Below are 11,711 nucleotides of genomic sequence, written 5' to 3' on the forward strand. Positions count from 1 at the left end.
AAAAGCTGTGCCTCAGCCAAGTAACTTCAAAATTACCATACGAGATACCACTATGATACACAATCACCTGGAATTTGTTATGATTTATTTCCTTTTATGAAATTTTTTTAGGCTCTAGAACTCATTACTTTGCGATGTTTAGTTGACAAAAAAAGGTGGTTGAATTTGAAATACATTAACTTGCATGAGAGAATGTTATACAAATTAATGGCAAGGTTAGCTCATGAAGCCTGCAACACCCGGCAGCGGTATTCTCCCAATGCCCATATAGGGAATATGTTCCGGTATGCGGCATACGTGATCATACAGTTCCGGTTGAAGACACCCATGATTTCCTGTAAAAAAAATAGTCAAAGGAAAACAATTAAACGCGTCTTCAACAGGTGACAGTAAAATTAAATCATCATTGCACTAATAGACCCCATATTAATGTTTCGGAAATGACATCAAAATTTAAGAAAACAATTTATTGAGATTAGAAGCTAGCATTAATTTCATTTTGGCAGAACATCCAACAACACCTTGATAGTAAAAGGGATTTATTAATGCTGTCCCTAAGGTTAATGTTTCAAGGTTTGAGTTCCCTTATTTCTTGACCCTTTTAATTAGGGATTTCAATTACTATACAGCAAATACTTTTACATGATACCAACAGAGAAAGACTTAATCATACCTCTCAGCCTTACCTAAATTTAATTCACTAAAATTCAATCAACTTTCTCCTATTGATTAGTCAAAATTCCTCCACATAAATCAACATCCAAAACTTTGTTCAACATTAAGAAGAATTAAAATGATGAGAAATATCCATATAATTCTAAAACCACCATGTTGCACATCTCCTGGCTTGGCATGGTTTCTTGTTATCTTCTGCATGCTTTTCTTTATACATTTTAAATCAACCAAAAGCACAATGAATTTTCTTCCATCCAAAAAACGTGTCAAGCTAAAGCTCAGAGCAAAACAACACAATTTTCCATACAAAAGTGTGCCATTATTAGGAGGCATTAATACAATGTATTCATAATTTTCCCAAAAAAGTTTGTTCAATTTATAATACAAATAACTATCTTATCAATATCATATGTTCATATCCTAACATGAAGAGATCTTGTTGTTCAATGCAATATTCACTAGAAACCCAAAAAGACAAGAATCATGCAAAATGGTAGAAACTTAGAGCACTTGTTCTCAGGTTATGCATTTTAAATAGTACTGTAACAAACAATGAAGTACCTCTTGAGGAAAATCCCCGTTCTCCATTTGAGAATTTATCAAACGTCTTGCCGCATGGTGCAACGGTGTTGGATCTCTCTCAGCCTTCTCCAATAAAAAAGACTACCACAATCAGCAAAAATGCAAACACTAGGAATAACACCAAGGAAAGCAGTGTACAAAAATCCCTATCAGCATCAGAAAACGAACAAATGGGAAGTATGTGGATCTGGAGGGAAAAAGGGTCGAGTTTTTTGGAGTTGTGTCTTGGCAGTTATGGAATTGTTTGGTTGGAGAGGAATGGCAGAACTTTTATCGAAAAATGCAGAGGATGAAGATCTCTAGTGGGAGAGGGCCAGATTTTGTGTGTTTCTGCCGGATTCAATGTCTGATGAACAGAGAGACTTCACCTTTTTTTCTTAAGGGGGTCCTAAATTGTTAGAACTTAGAACTAAGACTTGTGTTGTCTGTAAAATTCTGGTGTTGTACTGAGTGTTTGGGCAGTAGAGGCTTGGAGAGGGCCAGATTTTGTGTGTTTCTGCCGGATTCAATGTCTGATGAACAGAGAGACTTCACCTTTTTTTCTTAAGGGGGTCCTAAATTGTTAGAACTTAGAACTAAGACTTGTGTTGTCTGTAAAATTCTGGTGTTGTACTGAGTGTTTGGGCAGTAGAGGCTTTGTTTGTGTATTTGGCGGACTACACTGCTCGTCTACTTTAGTGTTTTGATGATTAGCTCATATTAATAAAACTACTTGTTCTTATCCAATATTAAAATAAAAAATAAAAAAATAAAAATAAAAAAAATAAAAATAAAAATAAAAACCCAAAACAATTGTTGCGACATGAGAATAAGTTGAATAAAAACACACACATGTACATGAAACGTATTTGGTAAAACTACATGCATACCTGCCCAGCGTCAATAAGAGCCAACATGGCCCATCCAGTATTTACCACATGAGACCTATCACCCTCAAGATTTGTGTACACCTGTCCAGAAAAGTGAAAAGAAGAACTTTAGAAGACAAGAATCACAAAAACTATCACAATAAAATTTTAACCTAGAACCAATTTAATAGTCACCTCAGTCAAGAACCATCCCATTACTAGCAAAGTTACAATCTCTTCAAGAGTCTTTTTTTGGCAAACGCATCAACATATTAGGTACACTATGAAATAAAAGTATAAAGATAGTGCATTTTCAAAAACAAACGTTACAAATATTCTACACCTTGTTAACCAGTTCTCTATCAAATCACTGTCTGAGAGCTTTACTAAAAGAAAAAACTAAAGACTCAAGACTGTCACAGGTTTTCATGGCCATATAACCTTACATTGATGATAAGGAAATAGAAGCTTCATTTAGATCCAATATATAAATACAGAGACACACATGCAAACACATATCTTGTTCTATATCAGCATTGATGAACCACTTGATAATTTATAGAAAAATATGTGCATTTATTTGATAACTAAGAAACAATTAAAATCAACAGACTTACCTTGTTTTGACATGATAGATAACTCTCGGCCCAGCCACCAGAAGCAAGCTGTTTTGATAGCAGAAAATCACAAGCTTTACGAATGCTAGAGCTATTGTTATAGTTCCTTCCAGCAGCGACCAACCCTTTACCCCAAACCATGTACCATAAGTGAAGCAAACCCCCCATGAACCATACCTGTTTAGCAATTTTAGAAATAAAAGGTGCGATCAAACTGAGAACATTGAAGTTTTTTGTAGAAGCAACAAACAGGGAATCATAAATTGTGTTACACTTAAAAAGTGTACATGCATTGATTGAGCAAATTCTTAAAAACATATAGATCAGAGAATAAGAAAGCAGCTAGAAAGAGCTTATATAGTGGTAAACAGGGGCAAACCATGAACCATCAGATTCTTGTATCTTTTCAATAAACTCAACAGCTCTTTTGATGCAACGCTCAATTTCTTCGCTCCGATGACCAGGATATAGTTTCTTAAATGATGCCAGAGCTTGAATAGCAGCTGAGGTACATTCGACATAACTACAGAGACATGTAGAAAGTACTAATTACTAATTAAGTAATTTGAAAAACAAAAAAAACAAAAATGATGGAAACTGACGCAGTTCAAGGTGCTGATATCTTACGGATAATCGATAACAATGTCACCAAAGGTTTCAGCAGGGTTGATCAACTGGAAAAAGAGAAGAAACAGTGAAAAATATTAGGTCCCCCTGATCTCAAGAGGTAATGGTGAAAAGCATAGATTATTGCGACAGATTCTACATTTGGGCCAAAAGAAGGGCATCAACTTTAAATCATTATATGAGTCATCACATGCAATGGTGACTTTTTCCAAGTTTGAAGTAAAATTTACTAGAGAAGAAATGATCATTTTTCCATAAAACGAATTATGAGAACGCGATCTACATCTCGATGGTAAAATTTTCTTATACATTTTCCATTGTTCAAGTGGTTTTCACTATCTTGAGTTAATAAACAACAGGAGAATGAAGATGCCCTTAAACAGGAATCTTAGGATATCTCGCGTAAGGGCTTTGATGATGTGCAATCACCAAACAGAATTGGACATATAGAGTAATGAGGTCCTTTTAAGGTGCACTACAGAAATTCTAACACTTACTAGACGGAGGAGATTATTAGATGGCAGTCATATTACTAGATCATGGACTTGAGCAGAATCCACCAAAATAAAATGAAGAAAAGTGAATGATAATGGAGAGTCTACCTCTAACCACCTATAGGATCTTGTAAGTTCGTATGTTGCAAAGCCACCATCACTATTCTGCAATCACATTATAATAGATAGCTATCAGTGATTAAAAAAATTCTTTCGGGTTATAGATCAGTTGTTACGGAGAAAGCAAAGAAGAGCATTAATTAGAAATCTGTAGACAGGGAAAGAAAGAAGCATCATGATCAATCAACACAGTTCAGATTGTAATGCAATAATAGGTCCAAATAAAAAAGGCATTGTCACATATACTATGTCGCAGTATATGCTTTATTTATTTCACCTTTAAATCATCACAACTCACCCTCCACACCAGAATTTTAAGTGAATTAGATTCGTATGAAGTTCCATCCCTCTTTAGATTTTTGTAAATAAGGGTATATATACATACAGAAATCAGAGTTCTCTGTATCCATCAGCTTAGGCATAAAAAATGGTTAAAAAAATACAGGTAAGGTTCAAGGTAGGTGCAACCTAGGATATCAATTTAAAATAGGTACTACAAAATGCTGCTGCTGATGATGATGATCTTGACATCGTTGATACATTTGATGGGGTATTTAATCTAAGTGATAGATAAATCTAGCAGAGGACGGGAGTGAAGCCTCTGATAGAAAGCTTAATGGATTAATAATAGAGATCCTGTACTCTAGGTTAACCTTAGATGAGGACTGGTGCAACTTACCATTCTTTTGTGGTTGTTAATGTTGATGATCTTCAAAAGAGGCATTTATTAGAAAAGATAAATGTCAATACAACTGCAACAGTCAAAAATCCTAGACAATATTAATAAAATTGGTTCTTGTGAAGTTTGAAAAGTTTATTGTTCTAGGACTGTAATCACCTTATAAATAAATGTCACTTTATCACATATTTATAGTCACATGCAAGCTGCATTTTTACCGCTTCTAAAGACACCCTTCAGTGCATAAATAAGTAGTTCTTGGTGATGTTATGGGGGGTAGAAAATTAATGCACATATCTACTTCAGACTATAATGGTCTCAGCTAACCTGCAATGAGAGTACGACATTGACAGAATCAAATAACCGCTTTGCATCTAGTGGTTCACCAACAATTTCCGATGGAATTTTTGACAATGATAGAACAGCCTGAAAAAAGAAAGGCTTAGAAATGGTGAACAAGGAATAAACAAATGCATCGTGTTCAATTTGGTCAACACTCACTTTCAATCCTTCTGCGGTGCAGTCTGAGATGGGCCATCCATGATCAGCAGTAGAAAAAGGCCAAGCACCCTTTGAAATGTGGCGATACCAAAAGTCAAGATCACCTGGGCAATTTTCTAGAACCTTAATCAAAAATAAAAACAGTCAATTAGGGAAACAGCGGGGCCATTAAAATATAACAGTATTAAGAAGCACAATGATTTCTGATACACATGGAAACGCCACCTGTGAATCCTTGATGAATTTATGTCCCTTTCTTAGAGTTGAACCAAATTCTTCTACAAGGTTGGTTGAGATAATTGCTTGAACGGCAAAAGCAGTGTCCCATAACTGGCTTCCATTGTACCCCTGCAGTGAGTCATAAAATCAGGATGCTCAACAGAAAACTCATTAACAAATGTTGTCTCATTAAGTGCTGTAAAACAAATCTGCATAACTGAACTTATTCGCAGTTAGAGGGTATTAACACTTTCGAATGTGTCTGTCTTGGTAAGCACAGCAAATCAAGCATCTGGATAGTTGAATAAATCACAGCAGCTATAAAAACTTCAAAAGCTTGTTCACCTACCTAGAAATTGTATTAAACTTGATCACATGTATTTTTGTGGAAAGGGAAATTACCATATCATATTATTGGTGACTGCTGAATACAACTAGCACTGGGAGTTATGTAGTAATGTTTTTCAATAAGCATTCTAAAAGCTGTAACGTCACATTCACCAAACCAGAAACATGGAAGAATTATTAAAAACAGTTCAAGGTAAGATGGTAGTATACAGACCTGCATTTTCATGCCATCCTCAGCAATCCATAGATAATCATAGATTCTTGGAAGATGCAACTTAAAAGCCTCTGAATTTGGATCTTCTACCCAACAACAAAGCATATTCAACACCTGCAATCCACAACAACCTCAAACTGTAATTGCCAAATAGAAATATGTGAAAGGAAGGGGTTCAATAGTACTGGTTACCAAAACATGAACATCAATAAAAACATAAGTGAACAACTAAAACACAGTTAAAAAAGTCATCCAGAAAAGGATCAGATTGATCAAAGATCAGTGAAAGCATATAAGAACCTAACTAATAAATAAACTTCAATAAAAGTCTCACAATTATCACCAAGTTTGGTACGCCAGAAAGTGGGAGGGATAAAGGGATGGAAAGATAGGAGATCCTTCATTTGGTAAAGATATGGGTCAGGAGAAAGGAAAATAGGGTGGATGAAAAGCCACTGCAGACCCACCAAAACCTATGCGCTCATGGTATAATTGGAAGAAATCTATACAAATTGTTATAAAATTCCTTATAGAATACTACAATATTCTTCCTAATAAAGGGCAAAATATAATCTTTTATATCAAACTGTCCTTCCTCTCTCCTTCCTTTCTACCAAACAAGAAGCAGAGAAACTTGTATCCTTCTCACTTTCTATCATTCCCATGTCTACTACCTGTTTTCTCCTTCCCACTCTCCATCATCCCTTCAAAATATAGTATAAGTCACAGCATTAAAATATTATCTTTACTCTGCTTAACAGACAGAAAGTTTAACACACAAGTGTGTGTACCGCTGAACCGCTTGGATACATACCTTATTCACAGGCCCAATGCAAATATAACGAGTATTCTCATCTTCATAATGTATGTGCTCAATTGCAGTTTTAAGAGCTTTTTCTCTCAACTTCTTTCCAGGCCAACGCATTAAGATTGGTTCAACAGCCATATGGAGAGAGGACCAAAGTATATCCTGTACAAAGGGGTGTGGGTAGTACAAATCTTCCTGCAAAAATAAAGAAACGAGTTTTCTTATTAGAAAAATCAGGATCAATGTGAAAGTAGAGACAGATACTTGACAGTATACCAATTGACGGAACAGTACAGATATGCAATCTGCCAACTGTAATCCATTAAGGTATCTCAAACACATTCACTGAATTTTGTTCATCGATGTATCTTTCTTTTTCCTTTTTTATAGGAACCAGATATATATACAGCTTCTATTGAGGATCCTCAAATAATTTATTTGAGGATGTACTACAATTTTTTCCAATGATCAAAACCATCTATTTTTAGGTCTTCATTCATAGATCATCCTTACAAAAATTAGACAAATCGGAAAACATCCAATTATGTCCTACAAAATCAATGAACATGGTGCTTCAAGAAAATACTAAAATTTCAATAACTCAATTGCATGGTCAAAAGATATCGGATTCAAGTGATTTTTGTAGAGATGATCTTTGAATATGTATCTACAAAATAGACGGTTTGGATTAGTGAAATACAATCCGAGTTACAGGTGTCCTCAAATAAGCTTATTTGAGGATCCTCAGATATATATATATATATATATATATATATATATATATATATATATATAAACATTAGGAATAAACAGAAAATGATAGACAAAACATTAGTAAATACTAACACTTCAGTCAAGTTGTTGAAGAAGATTTAATACTCAACACTTTTTTTTTTTAATCACAATCACTTTGACCAACCTTTGCACATTGGTTGCGAGCCACATTCCAATCTATTTCATGATAGGGAGCATTGAAAAGCTCTTTCCTCAAAGACAAGACTGTTGGTGTGATTGGGCCAACAAACCTCTTTCCATATAAGTAAGACATTGGCAAATAAACCATTCGGCAGTGACACCACATCCTTCCTGCAGAGTAAAAAGAAAATCAATTCCTCCACTAGCGGATTTATTGGAAGATCAAAACAATAGTTCATGTATGCCACAAGAAACCTTTATTTGAACTTATAGACAAAATTCACCATTGCACAGCTGAAACTTCACTATAACAAAACTATAAACATACTAGTTGAGAACGATAGTATTCGAAGTCTCACTTGTAGGACAAAGAGCACAATTTTAAGAAGGGAACAAAAAATCCACTAGAATACAGCATATTTTGTTCATGGTTAGCAGAATAGGAATGCCATATCATGTGGAAGATGCTAAAAAAATAATCCAGAGCTTGATCTTTCAGCATTAAATATGATTTAAAAAAAGGTTCAGTGTGAAGCATAAAATGCAGGCTATCGAATTAATATGAACACCCAAACTATGTTGATCACCTTAGCTGATAGTATATTACAAGTTACTATCAGCCACGTCAGACAAAATTACAGAAACACCTGTTCTTTTTTATAAGAAGAAAATCACTTATTCTCCAAAATCACAGCATGCATACAGGAAATACACTCATCCACATAGAATGCATAAATGGCAAGAACCTGGATGGATAGGCAGCATGTACGGAAGAAGCCATATCTCAGGGGGCAGGGGATTATTGCCAGACCATTCAAATGCTCCCAGTACCTATTACAGACCACCAATACCACAACAAATAAACAAATGGACTAGATTGTGGATATATAGAACTCATTCCAACATAAACTAGTAATCAAATGTGAAGGTCAGTTAGACCAACAAGATGAAGGTTAAGTTCTGAACTGATAACCACATTTTCCCCCACGATGTAATTGCAGTAGCACCACCATGGTCCAGAATCCATTTACGCCCACTCTCCATCGCTCCTTGTCCATCTTTAGCTCCTTCACCAAGCAACCTTAAAGTAACATAAGTCAAGACACTACCAAACATAGTACTTGGGCCCTCAATGTGTAAGCCCCACCCACCATCTTTGTTCTGCAATTAAACATCTCTAAATTAACAAATTTTGGTCCCATGTGCAGAAGCTCTACAAAAATATATCCCACAATCTAAATTGATGCGTACCTGATGATTGTAAAGGTATCGACAAATCTCCTTCTTATGCTCATCTGATAAGACTGCATTCAATGCCCCAGTGATAGATAAAGTAATTACCTGATCATTTGATGGGAAGAAGTGTCCAGAATTAAAATGTTTGCAGTGCACTTTTATGTTCTTGAAGGCTGAGACAATTGATTTAAAATACAATCCACCCATTTCGGGAATAGCTGGAATATTTTCCACAACATACAGTTGCTATTGGCGGCAGCATCAGCACTTACCAGGCCAGGCAGTAGAAACATAGGGCCACCATAGTCCCCGGGCCAATGTCCATCATGGGCTTGAAGACTTGAATGGAAATTTATAGCCCTTCTTAATATATTTGTCACTGTCTCCCCGGTCACATCTTCTGTGTCTTTTACTTTGATCTGGGGTAAAACAGCATGACCTGGGTTCTCCTTGGATAACTATTTTTCAGTGAGGAAAGATAAATTGTTATAATAAGTGATAACATTTATATATTATATGAAATTAACTTTATAGAAGACTAATGTTTGAGCATTGACAGGCTCATTCACCATTCCCCAAAGAGCAGAGATAAAAAAAACTATTATATGATCATTCTCCCTTAAAACTATTATATTAAAACCATTAAACATTAGCTAACAATTGATTCACAGTCTGACTGATTGTTCCAGTGACAGGGAAATGTAAAGAAACAAGCAACTTTATCTGAAACGGTAATGATAACATGTAGAACAATCGATATTTTGAATGATCCTCTTTCATCTGCTTTTCCTCAAAACAGATAATATAATCACTGATGGTCTATCCTTTTCCAGTTGAGAGATTTTAGGATGATTTTCACACAAAAAATAAAATAAAAAAATAAATTCAAGGAGCATCTTGATATTCTGGATGACTACAGTAGCAAATCATAAAATCTTCGCCACCATTCCAAATATGGAAGGCATACGAAATTCTAGAATCATTTTTTTGTAAGAAACCTTAAATTCTATTATTAGAAAATTAGAACTATGATTATTCTTCAAATAATATTGGACAATATGTCAAAGGGAAAGCCTTTCAGAGTGCTGTTCAAACTCAACAACTCTCTAGATGGAACCCACAAAAAAGAATTTTTTACAATCATACCAAGAAGTGGAAACCTGGGGAGACAAAACACTAAGATGTTCTTTTTTGGATAAATGCATAGGTGAAGGATTAAGATTGCATATTCACTAACCTTAGAACCTTAGTCATTACAATATCACCTCTATCAGTCCATTAAACAGTCAGAATAATCCAAATTTTAGGAGAACTGAAAGGCCTGACGTATTTTCAGGAATACTTCCAATGAGTATTCTTACACACTTTTCCCCTTAACATTTAAAATGAAAAGAAATAAAAGGTCAATCGTTTACAAGATTTATCATTGACTACAAAGTAGATGAATATAACAATATTGTGCAAAGTGTTTACTGCTCCTTTAGCTTAATTTAGTGATACAATTTTATATCTAGTTGCATACTGACTTATACTTGTTCAAGTTGGCAGCTTTGGAATTTTAAAAGCGGAGTACTTTGTTCAATGAAATTTCAAAAGAAATGGCACTAAAATGATGTGGAGTGAAGGGTTGTCCGGGATTACAATGATAATAAAAAAAGTATTTAAAAAAGAGATTGGCAAAGGAATCAGCAGCATCCAACCAACATGACAATTAAGCCGGAAACAGTAGATAGGCGTTTAAAAATCATTCAGAAACCAAAAATCACATGTAAATATTCAACGATAAAAGTAGCAGTATCCTAGTTTTTTATCCTCAGAGGCAGCTATCATTGACTCTTACATTTTGTGACATCTTCTGAAATTGGAACCAACAAGGAGATTGTCAAAAGGTTAATACTAAAGACAAATCCCCATTTGCTTAGAAATCTCATCCAAGGGAGACAAAAGAGAGCATATTTAGGAACTCTTCCAGAAGACTCAAAGTGACGCAAACAAGCTGCTATCAATTAGTTTTCCATCCCCCAAATTCATAAACACTCAAGAACTTCCCTTTCTCCATCATGATTTCACAATTCACACCACCACGCAATTCCGCACTAACCCATTGATGACTTAGTCAAACCAGGTCTTTCTGGGGTCAACTTCAACTCTAAAATATAATATCAAAATATAAAATTCATATTCATATTCAAGTCTTCAAGAAAGCACAAGATCCACAAATGAAAACCATATTACTTAAAGTTCACGTAAGCACTCTCAAAACCAGCAGCAGAGCTTTCATTTTCATCAAATCAATAACGCATTTAAACACACAGAGTAAATAATTACCTGCATGCGCATGAACAGATCGGAGCTGTGTTTCTTAACGAACCGATTGTTGTGAAAGTGCTCGCGAGCTTTCTCGATCTCGAGGAGCTCTTCGGGGGTGCCAAGCTTGGGATCAAACTCCCACACTTGCCTGCCCACATGATTGTTGAGTGTGCGCAGCCACGGGCTCCCTCCCTCCGCAATTTTCAGCTTCCACATTTTCTGGGTTCTTCTGTTTGGTTCCCGAGAAAACCAAAATGCCAGAAAATGAGCGAACTTTAACGAAAAGAAAACAATTACAACCGATACAATAGCAAAAGTAGTTTGCTTTTTGGGAGTTTAAGATCTGTGAAGCGAAAGCGAAAACGAAAGGTTACAGATTTCGATTATCAGTCAAATATTTGCACTGGTAGAGAGGAGACAGATAGAAAGCCGCTGAAAAATGCAGAGCTCTCTCTCTCCTCTCTGTCTTGCTTACTACGAATGAGTGAGAGAAGTGTAGATGGGACTCTGGATGAGGC

At 35.4% G+C, this 11,711-nt stretch overlaps 2 protein-coding genes across 2 annotated transcripts; both read right to left on the reverse strand.

Annotated features, from left to right (window-relative positions):
- Nucleotides 1-53: 53 nt before the first annotated feature.
- On the reverse strand, nucleotides 54-2,777 carry LOC148920014 (cycloartenol synthase 2-like). Its single transcript, XM_089046161.1, has 4 exons — nucleotides 2,723-2,777; nucleotides 2,127-2,207; nucleotides 1,237-1,320; nucleotides 54-335 (listed from the first exon to the last, which is right to left on the reverse strand). The coding sequence occupies exons 2-4, from the start codon at nucleotides 2,151-2,153 to the stop codon at nucleotides 222-224; spliced, it is 225 nt and encodes a 74-aa protein (XP_088902287.1). The 5' UTR covers nucleotides 2,154-2,207; nucleotides 2,723-2,777; the 3' UTR covers nucleotides 54-221.
- On the reverse strand, nucleotides 54-11,711 carry LOC103323709 (cycloartenol synthase). Its single transcript, XM_008225716.2, has 18 exons — nucleotides 11,212-11,711; nucleotides 9,156-9,341; nucleotides 8,899-8,988; nucleotides 8,614-8,808; nucleotides 8,394-8,478; nucleotides 7,652-7,818; nucleotides 6,739-6,927; nucleotides 5,925-6,038; nucleotides 5,369-5,491; nucleotides 5,144-5,266; nucleotides 4,970-5,068; nucleotides 3,952-4,008; nucleotides 3,350-3,396; nucleotides 3,102-3,245; nucleotides 2,723-2,899; nucleotides 2,127-2,207; nucleotides 1,237-1,320; nucleotides 54-335 (listed from the first exon to the last, which is right to left on the reverse strand). Exons 1-16 carry the CDS (start codon nucleotides 11,407-11,409, stop codon nucleotides 2,168-2,170), a joined length of 2,034 nt encoding a protein of 677 aa, XP_008223938.2. The 5' UTR covers nucleotides 11,410-11,711; the 3' UTR covers nucleotides 54-335; nucleotides 1,237-1,320; nucleotides 2,127-2,167.

Source organism: Prunus mume, linkage group LG2 (genome assembly GCF_029339155.1).
Source record: "Prunus mume cultivar Tortuosa linkage group LG2, ASM2933915v1, whole genome shotgun sequence".
NCBI lineage: Eukaryota > Viridiplantae > Streptophyta > Magnoliopsida > Rosales > Rosaceae > Prunus > Prunus mume.

Bases quoted from the DNA above. Each gene is read 5' to 3' on its own strand.
- LOC148920014 (XM_089046161.1), bottom strand. From the start codon at position 2,153: ATGTTGGCTCTTATTGACGCTGGGCAG. The intron at 1,321-2,126 runs GTATGCATGTAG...TTATTGGAGAAG, and splicing joins CTCTTATTGACGCTGGGCAG to GCTGAGAGAGATCCAACACC. The intron at 336-1,236 runs GTACTTCATTGT...TTTTTTTTACAG, and splicing joins ACGGGGATTTTCCTCAAGAG to GAAATCATGGGTGTCTTCAA.
- LOC103323709 (XM_008225716.2), bottom strand. From the start codon at position 11,409: ATGTGGAAGCTGAAAATTGCGGAGGGAGGGAGCCCGTGGCTGCGCACA. The intron at 6,039-6,738 runs GTATGTATCCAA...TGTGGATTGCAG, and splicing joins GCATTGGGCCTGTGAATAAG to GTGTTGAATATGCTTTGTTG. The intron at 2,208-2,722 runs GTAAGTCTGTTG...TTTTCTGGACAG, and splicing joins ATCTATCATGTCAAAACAAG to GTGTACACAAATCTTGAGGG.